At 40.1% G+C, this 21,346-nt stretch overlaps 2 protein-coding genes across 2 annotated transcripts; one reads left to right on the top strand and one right to left on the bottom strand.

Annotated features, from left to right (window-relative positions):
- Positions 1 to 207: 207 nt before the first annotated feature.
- On the top strand, positions 208 to 897 carry LOC137968815 (uncharacterized). Its single transcript, XM_068815293.1, has one exon. The coding sequence runs from the start codon at positions 208 to 210 to the stop codon at positions 895 to 897; it is 690 nt and encodes a 229-aa protein (XP_068671394.1).
- A 7,721-nt stretch (positions 898 to 8,618) lies between these two features.
- On the bottom strand, positions 8,619 to 10,037 carry LOC137968814 (uncharacterized). The gene has a single exon (XM_068815291.1). The coding sequence runs from the start codon at positions 10,035 to 10,037 to the stop codon at positions 8,619 to 8,621; it is 1,419 nt and encodes a 472-aa protein (XP_068671392.1).
- Positions 10,038 to 21,346: the final 11,309 nt, after the last annotated feature.

Below are 21,346 nucleotides of genomic sequence, written 5' to 3'. Positions count from 1 at the left end.
GGCCACCGACCGGAATGTCGTTTTTGTGGTAACCATCATGCTGCTCGCCAGTGTCCCGCCTATGGGCAAACCTGCTGTAAGTGCGACCAAAAGAACCACTTCCAGTCTAAGTGCCGTTTAGCCAACCCGCAAGTAAATAATGTAGAAATACCCTAGGAGGTTTTCCGAATAAGCCAAGTTGGGGCTGGCTCGCGTGCGATGATCACAATGGGAGTTGGTACCCAGTCCACTGAGAGTCAAGTAACTTTCCAACTGGATACTGGCGCAGAATGCAACCCTCTGACCCTGAAAAAACATAAGCGCGCCACAGGTGATACAGAAATGCAGCACGTCAAGTTCTGCTCCCAAAAGTTTATCAAAACGTACACTAACGAACGTTACAAAATCCTTGGCTTTGCTGACATCCCTACATTGCGCCGTGGACATGCCACCATATTGCAGTTTAACATCACTGAAGATGACCTAGCACCACTTTTATCCTACCAAGCGTGTATGGATCTGGGGCTTATCTCAATTAACGACAGTGACGACATGTTTTTCCCCACGCCAAGAGTCGGTTCCACGACCGTAGCCCCTGATTTATTAGAAGAGTTTAAGGATGTATTTGAAGGACTGGGCGACCTCCCAGGAGAGTACCACATAGCAACTGACGACACAGTACGGCCGGTGGTCCATCCACCTCGCCGTGTTCCAGTCGCTTTAAGGGAGCAAATCAAGAGTAAGCTAGACGAAATGGTAGAAAGTGACGTCATCGCACCAGTTAATGAGCGTACCGCGTGGGTTTCCAGCATGTTAGTGGTGGCCAAGCCAAACAAGCTGCGCATATGCCTTGATCCCCGTGATCTTAACAAAGCCATCCGTCGTGAGCATTATCAATTGCCACTGTGGAAGAAGTAGTGACCAGGCTCACCCAAGCAAAGAAATTCACTGTGGTGGATGCTAAACATGGCTTTTGGCAGAAACGTCTTGACACCGACTCCAGTTACAAAACCACCTTTAACACACCATTTGGGCGTTATAGGTGGAAGAGGATGCCCTTTGGGATCTGCTCAGGACCGGAGATTTGGCAAAGCACGATGCATGAATTTGTGGAGGACCTTGAGGGGGTGGAAGTTATTGCGAACGACTTCTTGATTGCTGGATTTGGCACTACTGACGACGAAGTAAACCTGAGCCTGGAGAGTAACGAACGCGCGTTCCTTGAGAAGTGTCGCCAGTGGAACCTGAATTTGAATCGAGCGAAAATACGTCGACATCAGTCCAGTGTGAAATTTATGGGGCACCTACTCACCTCAGAGGGCCTCAAACCCGACCCCGACAAGATTCAAGCCACATTGCAGCTGCCTGAACCCGAAGACCGGCCTGCGTTGAAGAGGTTTCTAGGGATGGTCACGTACCTCTCAAAGTTTATGCCCCACCTTTCAGAGATGACTGAGCCCCTCAGACGTCTGGAGGACAAAGATGTGGAGGTCCAGTGGCTGGAGCAGCACTCCGTAGCCATCGCGACCATAAAGAAGTTCCTTACCGGGGCGCCTGTGCTCAAGTATTATGATGTTAGCAAACCTGTCACTGTGCAGTGCGATGCTAGCCAGTCTGGTTTAGGAGCAGTTCTTCTGCAAGATGACCAACCCATTTGTTATGCGTCCCGTGCCCTGACTGATACAGAAATACGCTATGCGCAAATCGAAAAAGAAATGCTGGCCGTTGTCTGGTCCTGCGACAAGTTTGACCAATACCTGTATGGACGTGATACAGTAACTGTTGAAAGTGACCACGAGCCACTGAAATCTGTGTTTAAGAAAGAGATCCACAAGTCACCCAAGCGCCTACAGCGCATGCGTCTGGCGCTACAGACATACAACCTAGATGTACAATACAAGAAAGGGCACCTCATGTATATTGCTGATACACTTAGTCGAGCCTACATGAAAACAACAGAAGGAGCTCATTCAGAGCCCTGTGAGATTCGCGCCATCGAGACGGTAGACCATGAAGAACATGTGCGAGTGGACATCCCAAACGAGATGTATTCCGGGAGCAAATAGCTGCAGACCCTGAGATCCAGGAGTTAATTCGCATTATTGCCCAAGGGTGGCCAGAGAAGAAACACTGCCCGCCTGCTGTTCGCCCTTACTATGATGAGCGCAGTGAGCTGATTGAGTCTCAAGGGTTGGTTTTCCGTGGTGAGCAGCTGGTAGTACCTCGATCGCTTCGTAAGGACATGCTGAATCAGATACACAGCAGTCACGTTGGCATTGGAGGTTGCATTCGTCGTGCACGCGAAATATTATACTGGCCAGGAATGAGTGCGGAGATCCGTGATTTTGTCTCAAGATGCTCCACCTGCCAGACGTATAGACCAGCACAGGCTCGGGAAGAGCTGAACCCTCATGACTTGCCCTCTCGCCCATGGGAAAAGATTGCAGCAGATTTGTTTAATTGGGACATCAAACATTCCTGATCCTAGTAGATTACTGGTCCAACTACTTTGAAGTCGCGGAGATTCACACGAAGACGGCACACGCTGTGATTACACAATTCAAGGTGCAGTTTGCTCGTCATGGGATTCCCGAGGTAGTAATCACTGACAATGGCCCTGAATTCGCCAACGAAGCATTTGCAAAGTTTGCCAGTACATGGAAGTTCGAGCACAGAACGTCGAGTCCGCGATATCCACAGTCAAACGGTAAAGCGGAAAATGCTGTCAAAACGTGTAAAGGACTGTTAAGGAAAGCAAAGGAGGACAAGAAAGGAAAGGAAAGTAGCTTGCTCCCCACCCCAAGGCAAGAACACGAGCCAGAGCTGAGCACAAGTACAGGAGTGCATCCAGAAAATGCCTTATCGTTCCCAGCACCCGGTGAACCGGAGGAAATGTCGGAGACCCTCCCGAGTATTGAACCAAGACGCTCTGGTCGTGTAAGACGCCCGCCTGTCTGGCAAGAAGATTATGATTTGTGCTAAAGGAACATTGATCTGAGCGAACGTTGATTTTACTTAAACAATCTTTGAAAACTTGAGACACTTAAGGCTTTCTAGATTGAGCGATTAGGAAACGTTGTTTATGTTTGTTTCTTTTTGTTTTTGTTAAAGAGAAGACGATGTGGCGTGTCATGCGTGACACTGCTAGACTGCTAGACACCAGGTCCCCCCCAGATATGTAACCAGGCCCTCAGCCTCACACAATCGTGTGTCTGGTAGCTCGCTTCACTTTTATTAAAAGTTCCATTGTAAGTTCTGTTCTTTAGTCCAGCTGTGATAGTATTCCCCCAACGCGACAGCTGTTTCTAGTGGCTAAGTGGTCGGACACATACAGTGGTGGGCATGTTTGAGCTTTACGAACAGTTGTTACCTACGAGGCTGTATGCCTGCCAGAAAACGCACACAGAAACGACGGGTGAGGTGAAGTGCAGGCGATGCAATGTGGCCCCTGAGAGTGCTTCATCGATTAGCTTAACGTAGGGACTTGTTTCTCTGCCATTGCCTGGTTTGGAACTCTTACCCTTGTGTCCTTATACGCATCAGTAAATGTTTTTTAACTTCGTCTTGACTTGGTTCACATTCCTTACAACACGTCGCGTTTAAATCTTGCGTTAGTATATCCCAAACAGTCTTGGTTCTTTTCTTCTTTAGGTCTTCATATTTGCAGAATAATTTTTGTCTCTTACTCACCGCATTTCATTCTGCCGGCAGAAATGTTTATATCTGAGCTCCCGTCATTGTTTGGGCTTGGAGAAGGTGTTTTAGACATCGTCAATAGAATTCACTGGTGATAGTGGAAGTGTTTGAAATGCATGTTAGCTTGAATACAATGACCCAGGTGATAGACGTTGCCTGGAGTAGACTCTTTTTGGAAACCAGCTATAGTCATTGGGCATTTGATGAGTAGAGCTTCGATAAGATTCACGAGGAACTTCGTCGAACATTTGCATTTGGCGTTACATCTCAATTAAAGCTTACGGACGCTGAAAGCTGTTGAAGTTCGATCAATTCTTGTTCTAAAATTGAAGTTGACAGCTTCCAAATTTGTTTGTTTACCTCCGCTGAAGATAATTTGCCAACGCCAACGACAACCAGACGGCAGTATTTTTTGAGCTCGCAAATGATTGGGTAGCCAAAAGAAAATGAGGGGACAGAGACGGAGGCTCAGGGCGTTGGCCGGGATATGCCATGTCCACGAAAGTTATTTTTAGACGAGCGGACGTCTTTGTTCGAGGGGAAGTCTGTCTTCCGAGACGTCCGCATGCAGTCTTGCCTCGCTCTTAGGTTCTTAGTGAAAAGAGAAAATGACGGCGCACGTGGAAGGCTGATGAATACTTATTTTCTTTCAAGCATCGGACCGAGGTAGGCCAGCATGCGGACGTCTCGGAAGACTTCCGCTCGTCTAAAAATAACTTTCGTGGACATGACATATCCCAAGGGCTGGACCGGGAGCCTCCCTCTCTGTCCCCTCATTTTCTCTTGGGTAGCCCAACAAGCTTTAAATAGAACTCCAGATGAAAGGTTTTTTTTTTTGAAAGCTACTGTAGCTCTTTGAGGTCTACCGCTTTCATTGGTCTCAGTTGCATCGCCCTTTGATCGACTCTCTGGTCGAACACGAACTTTAGGTTAAGCGGGATTTAGCATTTTTAAACCACAATGTAAACCTTTTGTGCGACCACAAGCACGGTCACCGAAGAAGAAACTACAGTACAACAAAAACAACGCACGTCATTTCAAGGTTAAGGCCGCCATTTTGCCGGGGGTGCAAAACAACTGGGGCGAGCGCGCGGCTAAGTCTAAAATGCAAACGTCTGACTCGTAGCGTTGCTACTTTCCGTCCGGAAGAAAACTACGAATGCACATCGCACTGACGTATTTTTGTCGCTGAAACTATCCTGTTTGACTCGTGTATATATTTTTCTACAATTTCAACGTTGGTGGAATCGGCAAAATATCCGTTTTGATGCCTCGACAAGCAGAAGAAGTTCTTCAATACGACGACTTCCTCGGTTGGACTGTCTCGTCGCTCAAGGATTTTCTTTACCTAAGAGGTCTCAAACAAACCGGCCGAAAGCCTGAGCTTGTTGCTAGAGCGTTTGGTGCGTACGAACTCAATGCACCAGTGAAGTTCTCCCAAGAACAAATTTATCAGCAGATAAAGGAAGAATACTCGGAACATTTGTTGTAAAATTTCTTACTTGCCTGCCTGTCCTAGGATTTTCGAATAACTAAAAAATGGTATAATTGCCCATTTTAAACAGATTTTTACCCAAAAAAGGTCACCTAGAATTTTCGGGAGCCTTTTTTCTGGCTGAAATTTTCGAAAAGGTAAGTTTTGATCCCTATAATTTTCGGATCACTAGACTTTCAGCTAGGAAATCCGAACAGATCAAAAATTTTTAGGGGATAAAGATATGCCTATATCTACCGTTTAAATACTAAAATACGTTTAACAATGCTATGTTTAAGTGGTTTTGAACTATATTCTCGTTGGGTGCTCCTGATTGATGACGTGAAGCAATGGCCAGAGGTAGATGACGGTAAATTGTTCAGTTATATTTTGAAAACCAAAGCTGTGGATGTGGAATATATTGGAAAATATAAAGACCAGAAAGCTTATTCGTATTGGATGAGTGGCTTTGTGGACACTGTGTTATTTACAAAATGCCCTATAGATAGCAAGCATGTGTTTTTGAAAGGCTGTGTGTCTCCTTCTCAAAAGGTCCGCGATGACCCACATAAGGTCTGGGTGTGTTTAGAGGGCACGAAGAGTGACTGCAAAATTGTAACTTCATGGTGTACATGTACAGCTGGTACTGCTGAAGTCTGCAATCATGTGATTGCTTTGATGTATAAAGTTAATTTTGCATACAAGAAAACATACATCTCTCCAAGTGTTCCACAGGGGTGGAACAAAGGAACTAAAAAGGATGTAGAGCCCAGTAAGATTAAAGACCTTGCCTTTCGTAAAGACAAGAAGACACGAGAGGAGAGTGCCAGGGATCATGAGGCCAGTTTATCTCTAAAGAATCGGTTTGACCCAAGAAAACCCCAAGATAGGTAGCTCACCAATGAAAGAGTGTCAACCTTGATCAATGGTGTTATGCGACATATTCCTTCAGCCTGTGTGCTTTATTCGATAGAGCACACGAAAGATGATGGTCTCCCTGAACTCCTCCGACAGAAAGCCCTTAGTTTCATGTCATCAGAAGAAATGAAGGGCAAACCTCTAGAGCACACAGCACCACTTTTTCTTAAAGAGTGCCAGATGACGACAGACCAAGTGAGTAGGGTGGAGATAGAAACTCGTGGCCAGAGTGCTAATGACTTGTGGCATCAACAAAGGATTGGAAGAGTGACTGCATCAAACTTTCATACATTCTACACAAAGGCACAGACCATTCTTAACAGAAAAGGTAAAAATGCCAAACCTGTGTACAGTTCACTTGTTTCAACCCTACTGAGCAGAAGTGATGATATTTCTCACCTTCCACAGATAAAGTGGGGAAATGCCCATGAAAAGGATGCCATTAAGTCATTTATGGCAGATGTTGCTTCCCGACATGACGGCGGCCTCCAAGGCTTTAAAGAGTCTGGGTTGTTTATCAAGCCTGACTACCCCTATCTTGCAGCTTCGCCAGATGGCTTGTTTTTGTGCAAATGTTGTGGGCTGTCAATTATGGAAGCCAAGTGTCCTTACACTGTACGGAATGAAAACATTCATAACAAAGACAGGTTTGATTGTGTAGACTTCCTTGAAGATTTCAATGGAAAACCTCGCCTGAAACGCTTCCACAAATATTATACCCAAATGCAAGCCCAGATATGGGTTTGTGGCGTTACTCATGGGTATTTCATCGTTTGGACACAGGGTGGGCCGCCTTTGTATGAAAGAGTGGAACTTGACATGGAATTTTGCCTTAATGTTGTGAACAATATCACATTGTTTTACAAGTCATTTGTATTGCCATGCCTTTTGGGGTACAGGGAAATTTTTGAGTGTCCAAAGTGCAACAAGGTGATTTTGGAGGAGGATGAAATAAGTGACTTTGCGAAGGAGAACAGTATCTGCTGTGACAGTTGCAGCACTTGGTGGCATTTGCCATGTGCTGATCTCACCATGAATGCATTGCTGCAGATGCAATGGATTGTTGGGTTTGGCAGAGCTGCCTAACAGATGCTGCAAATGTAAATAACAGTGATGATGATGACCTAAAATTTCAATTTCCTCAAGAATTAGAAGAATCATGCCCTGTTTGTTCAATGAAAAGCGTTCCTGTAAATGAAGAGCATGTATGTACAGTTTGTAAAAAAGCTGTCCATGCTTGGTGCAGTAACCATGAAAACATTACAAGCTCTGCACATCTCATTTGTAACTACTGCATTTCAGATTAACCCTTTAGCCCTAACAGTGATCAGTATTAAATTATTTTCTTGTAATTTCTGCCAAGGACATGATAATTAATGATATGATCACCCAAGGTGACTTTTCTTGGGTTGTCCTGATATTTTTGGTAACATCCCCATGGTTATTGTATGTGTATGAGAAAACTATAGGGACAAGATGGGAGAATTTGTTCTTTGATATTAGTGGTGAAAGGGTTAATACAGACTTCAGATTAATACAAGCACTCATCTGTCATTGTATGGTGGGATAATTAATTCGCAATAACAGTACATTGACAAGATTGCATATTACAACATTGTATATGAAGTCTCAGTTGTACAGGTCCAGTAATATCGGTAATATAGTACTATAATATAATAGTTAAAATCACAACCAAGTAATGTTCATTTTCAGGTTTATTTCCTTAAACAGTGAACTTTTCAACTAGAACCTGGATGCAGTATTCGATTTAACAATCGATAGACCTTTTTTATAAATGGTGGCCAATTACTTATTATAACCTTTTGTTTACATGCAAATTAGCCTTTCTGGTCTTGTTGACATATGCAAAATTCAATAAATTTTTATAATAAAATGAGATTAAAGGCTAATTGACATATAATGAAAGAACAATGATTTTGTCTGCCACTTACTTAAGGGGAGGGGTTCATGGTTCTGCCCATGTCCATGAAACAAAATACTTTTTCGCCTTTGCTTGCTATGACCCAAGCTTGTTTAACTTTTATCTTGTTGTTTGTGAACCATTCAGAAGGGAATACATGTAGGTGACTCGGGTGGTATTTTTTTCATATGATTGCGTTATTTTGCATACAAATAACTGTAAACACATCAACTGTGGAATAAATCCTATGGGTCAATGCTAAATTCAGTATCGCAAATATGTGCACAATCCAGTAGCATTTTCTGTGGATTTTGGTCATCAGTCATTTTGCTTGGACTAATTAGAAAATGTGATTACCGAAGTACATGTGAGAGGGATTTTTAAGGCCATAAAGTAGATAAGAAAGAGAATAAGAAAGAGAAAAGCATTTAGATTCATGCACATGTGCTGAAATGTGAACCCCTCCATTTAAAAGGCAAATTTCATTCTATGTACATACAACTTGGAATCAATAATTATTATACATTATGTCATCATTACACGATGTGCAAACAATATAAAGTTCTGTTGAAATGTTATTCCTTGCCTTGCTGTATCTTGTACTTGTGCTAGCATAGTTACAAACAAATATTAAACGCAGAGTGGTGGAAGCAAGTTACACAGGGCACAGCAGACATGAACTATATCATCAGCCAGGGGGAGCAGGGAAATTGGTAGTTCAGTTTTAAGAAGAATAAAAACTTTAAGCCGTCCAATCGCCTGCTCCACATAGATCCTGACATTTGCTATGTTAGTTGTTTCTCTGACATCACGTGGTAGCAGTTGCATAGATGATGCACAACTAGGTGGAATACACAATGTTGCCATGTGCATCATCAAGTCTTCTCTGATTTTAAAGCCCCTGTCTGCCATGACTTCATCATAGGGTTCAATCATGTTTAAAAATCCACTGTTTCTCACTATAAAAATATCAGATGCCCTTGCTCCATAACATGAGGAGACATATGAAATAGCCCCATTTGGAGTGATTGCAACAAGGACTTTGAAAGTGTAATGATGTTTATATTCGCTCCATAGAGTTGCTACCAGATCAAGTCCACTTGGTGTTTCTGTAAAGCACTCAAAGCAGTCCATAATGCACCTGACTTTGGGATAAAGCCTTCTGAAACATGATGGCAGAGTTTTCTTGATCTGTTGTCGACTAGGCCACACAATTAAAACTGACAGTTCCTTGGACATAAGCTTTATCCAAGTAATGAAAACACTACTGACAGTGGTAGCTGACACATGGAACCTGAACCCCAAATCAATAGTTAAAAGAGCTAGTCTAAGTTTCATAAGAGTCAACAAAAATTCTTGCTCAAGTCTGAGCTTCCTTTCAGGCCCAGGTCTTCCTTTAGAAAAATCGGTTGCTAGCTCAAAAGGAGAAGGACGTTGAGGTGCTTCTTTAGTTGTTTGCTTTCCACCCCTCCAATATTGCATGGACTGAGCCTTTTGACTCAGATAACCGAATAGAAACTTAAATGTCTCAGTTGAGGGCAGACCTGTATAAACCTTTACTTCCATTTCTCTTGTCAGCTGTTCAAACTGCAAGGGAACGGAAACGGAGAAGTCCATATCGATTTCCATTTCCTCACTAGTATCATCGCTTCCACCATCTTTATCTGACTCTTTGGAGCAGGGAAACACGCATCTTGAAGGGCCAGCTTTTTGCAACTTGTTCGCTTTCCTTTTCCGAGGCGACCTTTTTTGCAAATAGTCGGAAACAGTCATAAAAATAGACGGATAGTCCGTTTTAGGATCTTCAGGTGTTCTTCTTCCCAATGGAACATGATTGGAACAGACGAATGTCCCAGTAGCACCAGGCGAAGGATTAAATGCATCACCTCGTGTCTTCGCTACTTGTTTTCGCCATATTTCGGCGAGTTTTGGGTCAACTGGCCACTTGTGATATTTGAAATCCTTCACATGGGACCTAACAAAAGCCAAATCAGGATATCTTTTGTCATTATCGCAAAATCCTACCGCACAACGAGCGTGTTTTGGCATGATAACAAATTATTGAACCATGTCGCCATTTGCATTTAATACTCTGGCCGCGCGCTCGCCCCAGTTGTTTTGCAACCCCGGCGAAATGGCGGCGTTAACCTGGAAAGGGTCTATAGATTGCCTGCCCGCCTGCTCGCCTACCCGCCTTCGCTTGCATTCATAACAACGAGATCATTGGCAGGCCCAAGATTAGGATGCATTCTCCACTTTGTCGAAATGACGGCGTTAACCTTGAAAGGGTCTATAGACTGCCTGCCCGCCTGCTCGCCTACCCGCCTTCGCTTGCATTCATAACAACGAGATCATTGGCTGGCCCAAGATTAGGATGCATTGTCCACTTTGTCGAACTCGATCATTCTGCAAAGATTTAATGTAAAAAGTGGAAAGCTCCCAGATTCCTGTCACTTTGCGCTGTCGTAGGTTAAGGAGAGAATGAAGTAACGTAATTTTCAACGGGATATGATGGCGTGATTATTTGTTTACACACATCTCAGACCTTGGACCACAATTGTGTCACGCGTATCTGCGTGAATATCCGTTATTATAAAATAGTTAGGATTGTACGCGCACTCTCATTGGTCAATAGCTGTGATTTTGATGAGAGTATGGAAACACGGCTGTGACATCACACGAATTTTGATTGGTTATGTATTGTCAGACGCGCGTTTTGATTGGCTTTTAGGAAATATGAGCGTGTACAGTGTATCAAGAAAATCTGTTTCAATCAAGGAGTGAAAAACCAGCATTTTCCTTCATTTGGCGAATTATCTTTGAGGAATATTTTACGAAAGCAATAGAGGACTTTTTTTCCGTGTTTCCATAACCTCAACTAAACACTCGGGGAGTTGGGAGAATTCTCGGCAGTAATGCAAACCCGAGATGCTTAAATGGTCGTAGGTTAGGAATGGAGATTGAAGTAACGTAATTTTAAACGAGATATGATGGCGTGATTATTTGTATACACACACATCTCAGACCTTGGACGATAATTGTGGCATGTGTATCTGCGTGAATATCCGCTTATGGTGCAGTAACCACCGAGCAAACTTGGTATAATTAATGAAGAATTGTTTAGAACATCTTGCCGAATGGGATGCGACTACACAGTAGCCGAAATGGTAAGCATGTATAGGGATTTTTGTTTCTGCCCAATGGAAGTGTCTGAAGGCAGGCAGCCGTTCAATGTTTTAAAATCCCTACAGGACTGGCATGTCATGACTTTTCAAGTTTGACTGTAGCATTTATTTCTTTAAGATGCTAAGAAAGATAAAGTGATATTATTCATCATTCTTCAATTAACAAAAAAAAATTCATTCATTGAAATCAATGCACTCTGGCAAGATGAACAAGCAAAAAATATGAATATATATCTCATCAGAAAAAAGGTAGAAGTTTTCATTACGATGTGATGAGTCTGCCTATGCATATGAGACGAAGAGGTTTTTGTCCAGACCTCAATTTTTTTCAGTGATTCAAAGGTTGACCTTTGTCACACAAGCTGAGGGAAACATGTTTTGTTGCGCGGACATGGGTATTTGAAGAACGCCGAAGAACAAATGGTCGGTTTTCAGTCATTAAAGCGTATCTTTAAATAGTTGTCTTTTAGTTACTGGGGTGAATATCCTCAGTAATGAGGTCTAAATACCAGTCTAAAAATGGTTAGCTTAATTAAATAATCTGCCCAAGCACCGTAATGTATGAGTATATTTATTGCATTTGAACTTTCCTATTAGCGTTGTGCAGAAAATCGCTTCCAATATGTGGCACACCATGTTACTACACTTTTCTTTGGTTGCAATTTAATTTCGTGTTTCTTTGCACGTGATTTGTGGGAAAAGTAAACTTGGAAGTTTTTTGGCATTGCAGCAATGTTTCAACGACGGAAATACAATCTAGTTTACGAAATTACTAATCTAAAGGAAAATCAGTTTTTTACTGGGGTTGAATTCTGCGAGGAAAGGTTAAATATGAGGTCGTTTGGCTGTTATTCAATCTGTGAAAACAAACACGGATTGCTGAAATTGTCTCTAGCCGCCACAGACATTTTGTTTCCGTAAAAAAGTCCGTTTATGTCAATCCGAAGACTAAGTCTTTATCCTTCTAGCAAGTAATTTACCCTTTAGATTTTGTGTAAGGGTGATTCTGTGTTAATCTGGCTTGTATTTGCGAAGTTGATTACACCAGTTAATTTCATAAGCTGTGATGAAGAGAAAGGGCATCATCGCCATCAATGGTTTCGACACGAAAAGCACCATTATCGCAAGCAATGCTTTGACAGCATGTTTTGGAAATCTAAGTGATTTTTATTGGTAAGGTTATAGAAGATATACTTGCAAACATAGTGTGTTCGCATGGACCCTATGCAAAAAGGGCTACCTTTAAATTATTCTTTTGTTCATATTCAAAATAGCCCAACTACCCTCGTTCGGGATAACAAATTCTTTAGAATTTTTGTCTCAAAAACGAGGTTAGTTGGGCTGTTTTGAATATGAACAAAAGAATAATTTAAAGGCAGCCATTTTTGCATAGGGTCTATAGAGGAGGTTAAGTTTTTCTGTGTATCGTCTATTCGCTCCCATCTACCGTTGAATGTTGTGTAAAAATGAGCTTTTAAAATTGAGCACAAGACAAGATGCAGAGAGGTCAAAATGAACATACATGCAGTTAATCATTGTTGCATATGTTTGAAAAGATTTTTCTCAGTGAAAGATTGTTATGCTGGCGACGATCTTGTCACAATTGGTACAGAGTGCAACCAGGCTTTCTTCTCTGATTCATTAAGCTATGAGAATCCCTGTGCATTTAAACCTAAAACTTGACCTAAGCACCTAAATAATTATTCTTTGACTTTGGATTTGATGTGCTTTTGGTAATAAGTTGCGGAGCTTCGAGCTGTTTGGATTGAAATGTTCAAATTAATTTGAATTTTATAAGATATCAATGGTAGTCATTTTATGATCATGCATGATATGCAGCTACTTATAGGTTGGTCGATGAGTCTCACATGCTTAAAATTTGAACAGAATACGACATATCGTTGATATTAGCATCTTCAACCAAACCATATAAATAACTTATATCGAGAAATTGCTAGAATAATTGCATGGATACTTGTAAATCTCATAAGTTTGTTTATTGTATCCACACAGAATCATTGTTTTTATGCTTGGTTGGATATAAAATTAATATCCCGGCAGCCGGAAAGGAATTACGATTTCAAGGACTCGGTAAATGGTTTACTGACAGGGAATCTTAATTCACACTGAGGCTGCCGATGAGAAATTTTAAATAAGACACACACTGTCAAACCAAGGCGAAGAACGTAACATAAGACTCTTCTCCTCATTAAAATCGTTCGTGATTGCAAGCCTGGATACGTTCATTTTACATTTGGCCTGAAGTCAATTTTTCGATAGAGAATTGCTGAACATCGATTGTTTATATATCAAGGTTAAAGGGAGTTTTGGCGGCAATAAAACCCCTATGATTTAATATTGGAACGTTCTTTCTAGCTCCATCATCGTCCTTAAAGAAAACCAATGGATGGGTTAAACGAATGACTGCATAATAACATGACACCCATTAGAATTGAGAAATATTCAGTGAAATAACGATTTCAAGAGAAACCAGAGATTTTATAATTGAAAGCGTGAGGAAAGTATCGAGAATTCTAATCACGGTCAAATGTTAGAGATTTGATCTGTCCTTTTGTTTTTGCAATGTTAGGCCTTACACTATTAAACCCCATATTAAGATTGCGAAAGGTAAGTTATGTTTTCTTGATTGTGTACCCTGCAAACGAAGAGTTGCCGGAAATACAACTGATTTCTTAGGTTAGAGGGCATATCTTCAGAAAATGAGGTCTAGACACCTTTTCAAATGTCGTTAACTTTAGTTATGGTGGCTAAATATAGCTACAGTGACACCGATTAGAACGTTCCTTCGGTGTTCTACAAAAGACCACCAATATGTGGTACGCCATCTTCGAGTACATTTATTTTGGTTACGATTTCGTTTCATCTTTCTTTGTGATTTTAAGGGAAGTGTAAGTTTTGTAGTTATTTCGCGTTGCAGCAATGTTCAGCCACGGAAATACAATGTAGTTAAGGAAATCACCAATATAATATAAAGGAAGTGAATTTTTTGCTATTGTTGAATGCTGTAATGAAAGGTTCTCTACCCGATATCATTGACCACAAGACAAGATGCAAATTAGTCGAAATGAACATACATTATTTATGTAGCGAATTATTGTTGAACATGTTTGTGGTTTTTCTTGCAATTTTTTGCAGAATTGGTACAATCTATAAGGGAGCTTGCTTTATGTGTTCTTATGATTAAGGTATTACAAATTCCTTTGTAATTTGAACGATGGGCGTATGAAATATTCATTGTTTGTCTTTGGATTTAAGCGTAAGTACATAATTTGCAAGCTGTTTAACGTTCAGAGAATCAAATAAGTTGTTGATGAAGGCTAGAATTTACTAGTCTCCAAGAGTCACTCAATTGTTCATAATTCATGGTCATCAATTCAAATGACCAGCCTCTATCCCTGAACAATATCAGACGGAGACGAAGACGCATTTGTCAGATATTTGTTTACTAGAAAGAAAACTCAGTTCTTATTGCTTTGGGAAGGGAGTTGTTGATTTGGCTTTAAGATGCGGAGCTTCGAGTTCTTTGACCTGAAGGGAAGACATTAGTTTGAGTTTCATAAGATATCAATGGTAGCATTTTTTCATGATTTATATGCAGTTGTAGTTATAGCAAACGTGGTGGAATTCGACAAAATTTGTAGATTGTTACCATAGCTTCCCGGAATAAAACTTGGATATTGAATACTCGTATATAATCGCATTAACCAAGAAAGAAACTTAAAAATTCAAACTGATGGGACTGTAGTTCATAAATTTGATATAGGATATATAAATTCAAGGCGAAGAACAAAACACCTTTCTTCGCCCGAAACCGTTCTGACACATGAAGGAGTGATAGCAAGGTTACCTTCATTTTGCATTTATGGTGAACTCAGTTTTTCCTAGTAAAGAATTGCAGGAGGTCGTTTTTTGTCTTAGTTGATATTGTAACATGTATGGTTGTAGCCGAATCTTTGTACGTAATTTGCACGGAGAATCTATCCTTTACACGCTGCGCATTTTCTTTTCGTCTATAAATTAGAGGATCTCGCTAAAAATGCTCATTAGAGAAAACGAAATGAAAAGCGAGAGTAACTAGACATCACCTCTTTTGTACACGTTCGACGCACTTAGCTAAAGTAATAAAACTGTAAAATAGTTGTTCTTGAACTTGGTCACTTAATAAAAACGTAAAAATTCGCGGAAGTGCGATATATATTTCGGTCTACGATCCTCGTCTGTCCGCCATTTTAAACATACGTGTATCGTTCAAAAACTAGAAGGAGATTGGGAATGAAGAACTCTGAAATTTATATATGTTGTGTGGAATTTGGTAACAAAGATGGTTATGAGACTTGCACGGCTTCATTCTTTTCCTCGCTTAATATGTATTCTCATCTACCGTATATTTCAAGCTTATTTGTCGACTGTAACTATTACTTGAGGAGCGAAAACAGATATGTGTGATTCTTACTGTAAATATGGGTTATTAGAGAGAAGGTTTCTAGAAACCAAAAACCCCCAAGGAATCCCTAAAAGACATTTGTCTTTCCCTGACTGAATCCATCCCCATATATCAAGTTTTTGTGTAATATTTATGATCGTAGCGGGGCTAGGGATTCTTTAGTAGCAATTGATCCGCATACTTAAAGACAGATGATTTAAAAAGATGATCAAAGTGAAATATACCGTTAAGCAACAATTAAATCCAGAGAATTCTTCGAGCAAATTTTTGTGTAACATTTATGACCATAGCGGGGCTAGGGTTTCTTCAGTAGCAATTGATCCGCAGACTTACAGAGAGATGATTTTGATGGAGAGAATTTCTTGCTGTGTTTTAGAGACTTTCTAAAGCCCCAAAGAGGTGTATCCTTTAGGGGCTCCCAACGATAATCTTCCATGAAATATGTGTTCGGGAGAGTCAATGTCGATTCTGCGTTGCCAAACAGCTACAGATTTTTTTACTGAAACAGCACCTAAAAAGATTCTCAATAAGGAAAAAGTAGTCCCTTACGTTTTCGGAAGGGATGTTTTCGCAATTTTTTGCACTTAAAATGGTCACCCAGTAGTCTCGGATAAGCAAATGGTTTGGAGTTCTTAGAATGTAACGATCCGGTAGGAATTTCTGAAATGAAGATATCCGAACAGATCAAATTTTTCTAGGTGATAAAAGTATTTCTTTAGACATCTCTTAAATTTGCTTGTTTAGTGCCCTTGGTCCTGGAGCTGAAATATTGTTTCCAAATTGTCGCCTATAGCATACAGCTGTCAAGATTTAGGTTCTGCATGGTGCGTATCATAACGGTCGAACCCTGATTACAAGTTTCATATGATTAGGACAAAGAATTATAATCTGTTGGGAGCAGATCACTGGTGGCATTGCCTTCCGCTACATTTTGCGGTAGCGCAAGTTCTCTGCATGGGTATGATGATTCTTTTAATGGGAAACCAAAAAACTGTAACCGCGGATGAAAGGCCGTTGTCCATGGTATTGAATTGAGTGAGTTTGCTTCCCAACAGATATTTAATTGAAAAAAAAAAAGGCCCCGCCAAAACATCACTGAAGCATCGCAATTGCTTAAGATAACATGTTGAGTGGAAGTGGGATAATCGTAATTTTTGAAAAGCTGGGATTTGGTAGCCATACTTAAGTACAGAGCCCGTAAAATAACAAAGCATACTTATAAGTCATTAGCATTTGCACAAAGTTGCATCACGAAGTAAATGATTTCAAATGGCATTTTGGACATGAGTTGTTAATTGAGATCACAAAAGCATTGTTTAAAAGTAGCCGGGAAGATATAACTGCACACTTAGAAGACGTTCAGTTTATTCTTCGTATCAACTATTTGCTCGCATTTACCGCAGCTTTAACATCATAATTCCTTTTGCTACCGGAATATTTACATCGAACCAAGCTTGAAAACCACTGATAATTCTGTGTGGACAGGAAGTGAAGAACTTGGGATTGAGATTTATAAGTAAACCAATTGATAGTCTGAAAACTTCTCGAAATAAGTAATTTGTATGGCTGAAGACGCTTGGTGTTTGAGCCTGCAGCAAATTCTCTACATGATATCATAAGCATTTGAATTTTGTGTAAGAAATCTTAAGCTTTGTAAATTCACTACTTGGCAAGATGTAAATTAGTCAAAAATGAACTTACATTATTTATGTAGCTAATTATTATTGAACGTGTTTGAGGGTGAGATGTTTTCGAGGATTTTTGGAGATTATAAGGAAGCTTGATTCTTGTATTTTTATGATTAAACTATTAGAAAGTCCTATGTAGTTACAACTAAGCAGCATTTAATTAAATATTCCTTGTGTTTGGATTTGACTGCCATAACACAATTTTCAAGGTGCTTAACATTTAGAGAATGAAACAAATTGTTAATGAATGATGATGAAAGATGGATTTTACTGCATCTCCGAGACTCGTTCAATTGTTCATAATTCATACTAGTCATCAATATTCAAATGGACAGCTACTAGTCCTAACAATGTCAGACGGACAAGACGACGCATTGCTCAGATTTATTTACTATCCATGCAGACAAATTTCTTATTGCTTTGGGAAGAGAGTTGTTGATTTGGCTTTACGATGCGGAACTTCAAGTTGTTTGATTTGACGGGAAGAATTTAGTTGGAGTTTCATAAGACAGCAATTTGTATTTATATGCAGCTAGTTATAGCTAACGTAGTGGAAACTCAACAGAATTTATAAATTGTTACTATAACTTCCCTGAAGGAAAACGTGGATATTGAATACCTTTTTATGTAATCGCATTTACTAAGAAAGAAACTTTAAAATTCAAACTGATAGGACTGTAGTTCATAAATTTGATATAAGATAAGTAAACCCAAGGCGAAGAACAAAACACCTTTCTTCCCTCGAAACCATTCTCACACATGAAGGAGTAATAGCAAGGATACCTTCATTTTGCATTTATGGTGAACTCAGTTTTTCCTAATAAAGAATTGCAGGAGGTCGTTTTTTGTCTCAGTTGATATTGTGACATGTATGGTTGTAGTGAATCTTTGTACTTAACTTGCACGGAGAATCTATCTTTTACACGCTGTGCATTTTCTTTTGGTCTATAAATTGGAGAAGCTCGCTAAAAATGCTCATTAGAGAAAACGAAATTAAAATCTAGAAGGAGATTGGGAACAAAGAACTCTGAAATTTATGTTGTGTGGAATTTGGTAACAAAGATGGTTTTGATATTTGCACGGCTTCATTGTCTTCATCACTGAATAGGTATTTTCATCTACGGTATATTCCAAGCTTATTTGTCAACTGTAACTATTACTCAGGAACGAAAACAGATATCTGTGATTCTTTCTGTAAATAGAAGTCATTTGAAGGGGTTTCCAAATATCCCCAACAAATCCCTAACACGCATTTGACTGTCTTTCCTTGATCTTTAAGTTTGAATCCATCCCCTGATACGTAGATAAATGTCTTAACTTTGCTGCGGGCTTGTTAAGCGGAGAATGTGTATTTTCAATGCAAGATAATCGAAACCAGTCATTCAATTGTATTTGCCAGTGACACAACTGATGATAGAAATTCACTTCTTCGACAAATTCGCTCTTACTGCTGACATGATACAACGCAATCCAAAGATGTTATGTACAAGGAGAAAGACTAAGTTTATGGCAGAGTCGAAACAAATCTTCGAAGCGAGCAGTTGGCAGCGATTTCTTCTACACTAGTTTGTTCATTGCTCTTTTACAGCAGCTTGCTAATCAGGCAATACACTGAAGATAATGAAAGGTTAAATTGGCAGTTCGGAGGCTCTTAAGGGTGAAACCACAAATTGGCAGTCGGAGTCCGAAAGGATAGCGTACATAACTCGATTCTCGCTTACCCGTTCACTTTCCCTATGTTTTTTCTCTTATTTCCAGTTCAAAAAACTGAAAAGGAAAAAGGAGGGGTTTTGTTTAGTCAACAGTGTTTAAACATACGCTTCCAATAGCTCAATTAGATCTGCATGAAGCCCAAGATCTCTACGTCGTCCACGAGTTTGGCGAGTATCGCTTAAACTTGGATATTTCCTTTTCTCAGTCAATTGTTTTGTCCCAATTTAGTTCCAAATCCAAGACTAGCCAGATGATCGTCAGACGGAGAAATGTTGTTCGCAGATGACAGCGCCCTTATATCACACGGTGCTAACGATATACAAGTCCTGGTTGACAAATTCGCCAAAGATGCATCACAGTTTACTCTACTCTAAAGACGAACATTAAAAAACGAAGCGTCTTAATCAACCACTTAAATGAGACTGATGATGTGCCGTCAGCAATCAAGATCGAGAACCAACCACTCACAATAAGTACGAGTCTCACCTATGTAGGCAGTACAGTTTCAGAAGCCGTAAAAATCGACCAGGAAATTTCTCTGAGAATAGAAAAAGCTAGTGGAGAAGGCAGGTCTTCCATCTATGGCTGATATAATAACAGAGATGAACCTGAGATGGCTCGGTGACGTAGGGGAGGATTTCTCCCAGGAACCTTATTGATCTATTCATGAGACAGTGATTGTCGTTTTGACAGACTGCAGTAAGTTGAATGCCTTACTGCAATAAACATTTTAATATCGCAGCATTTCAGATCCGCAGTTCAGATATATTGGGGAGTAATATTTCTTTATGCTATGCACTAATGAATGACAATTCTGAAGAGTAGGGTAACATGTTGAACGAGCTAGAGAAAAAATAGGAAATATAACGGAGAAACTCTTGTGAGCTTGCAAAATCGAGAAAGGTGCAGTTCTTGTTCTCTGTTTTAATTAATTGAAGGTTAATTCCTCTCTCCGGTAAAACAAAATCTAATTTGATAGGAAAATGTCAGTATTGTTATCCGAGGATCACAAGGTTTGTCCCTATTAGGGGATTTTGAAAAATTTAACTTTATACCCTGGTTCTCCCCCTCGTTTTTAAGTTGTAACTTTGCCCACGAAGAGAATGTGAACTTGATAAGGTCTTGAAAGTGCAGCAGGATTCAAAGGCGAATATCAGTTTTCCTTAAAGGGCTTTAAAAGATGATCAACATGAAATATACCGTTAGGCAACAAGTAAATCCAGAGAATTCTTCGAGCAAATTTTTTGTCTAATATTTATGATCGTAGCGGGGCTGGGGATTCTTCAGTAGCCATTGATCCGTAGACTTACAGAGAGATGATTTTGATCGAGAGATTTTCTTGCTATGTATTAGAGACTTTCTAAAGTCCCAAAGAGGTGTAGTGTATCCTTCAGGGGCTTCCAACGATAATCTTCGATGAAATATGTGTTCGGGAGGTCAAAGTCGATTCTACGTTGCGAAACAGCTACAGATTTCTTTACAAAAACAGCACCTAAAAAGATTCTAATCTGACCCTAATTTTTCCCTCGGCTTAATTTAGGCTCAAAGAATGTTTCTTGAATTCAACTGAGTGCGTATTCAACCTAGGTAAAATGAGGATCACCAATTTAACCTAGGTAAAAACAGATTCAACCTTGTAACGGATTTTACCGGCAACATGTATTCACACCTTTTGCGATAACTGTATGGCTGATTTCTTTTGCATTTTGCTGTAATGTTTTCCATTCTAATTGATTGAAAAAAGGTTTTATGATGAAATACACACAAAATGACACTAGTAATACTCTTGGCCTTTACGTCTTGTTGCTTCGGGGCTGCTTGTGGGGAGGTCCAAGATTTGAGAGAATTTAGAAGGGGAAACGCTTTTTTGCTTCATTTTCATGAAGAGATTTCGATGGAAAATAGGACTCTTCAAAGAACTGGCAAAACAAACAAAGTAGTCCGTTCACCACGGTGTTTTCGTTTTCTCTGACTAGTACTGTGATCCTCTTCACAAAGGTTGCAGAGTGTTAGGACTTTCGCTCGAGTAGGAAGATCCTATTAGTAGAAAAATATCAGCTAGGGACAGCAACTATTTTTCCCATGATAAGTAAATTACAGAAAATATACGACGCTGGAATGATCCGGTTTCTAATATCTTCTCAGTGTTGGGGCTTCCTCCCTTCCCACTGCAAGCAACCACTTACAATGGTAAGTGAAGTGCAAAGGAAAAATTGAAGCCAAGGGCTAGATAGTTTTTTAGCTGCGGCTTTAAACTTGATTTTGTGCAACGATTCCCGAAAACTGGTTTGCACAGTATAAAACATA

This window comes from Montipora foliosa, chromosome 8 (assembly GCF_036669935.1).
Source record: "Montipora foliosa isolate CH-2021 chromosome 8, ASM3666993v2, whole genome shotgun sequence".
Classification (NCBI taxonomy): Eukaryota; Metazoa; Cnidaria; class Anthozoa; order Scleractinia; family Acroporidae; genus Montipora; species Montipora foliosa.
The sequence above is the reverse complement of the archived record's forward strand: the minus strand, read 5'-3'. Positions and strand labels throughout refer to the sequence as shown.

Coding starts and splice junctions, on each gene's coding strand:
- LOC137968815 (XM_068815293.1), top strand. CDS start 208: ATGGGAGTTGGTACCCAGTCCACTGAGAGTCAAGTAACTTTCCAACTG.
- LOC137968814 (XM_068815291.1), bottom strand. CDS start 10,037: ATGCCAAAACACGCTCGTTGTGCGGTAGGATTTTGCGATAATGACAAA.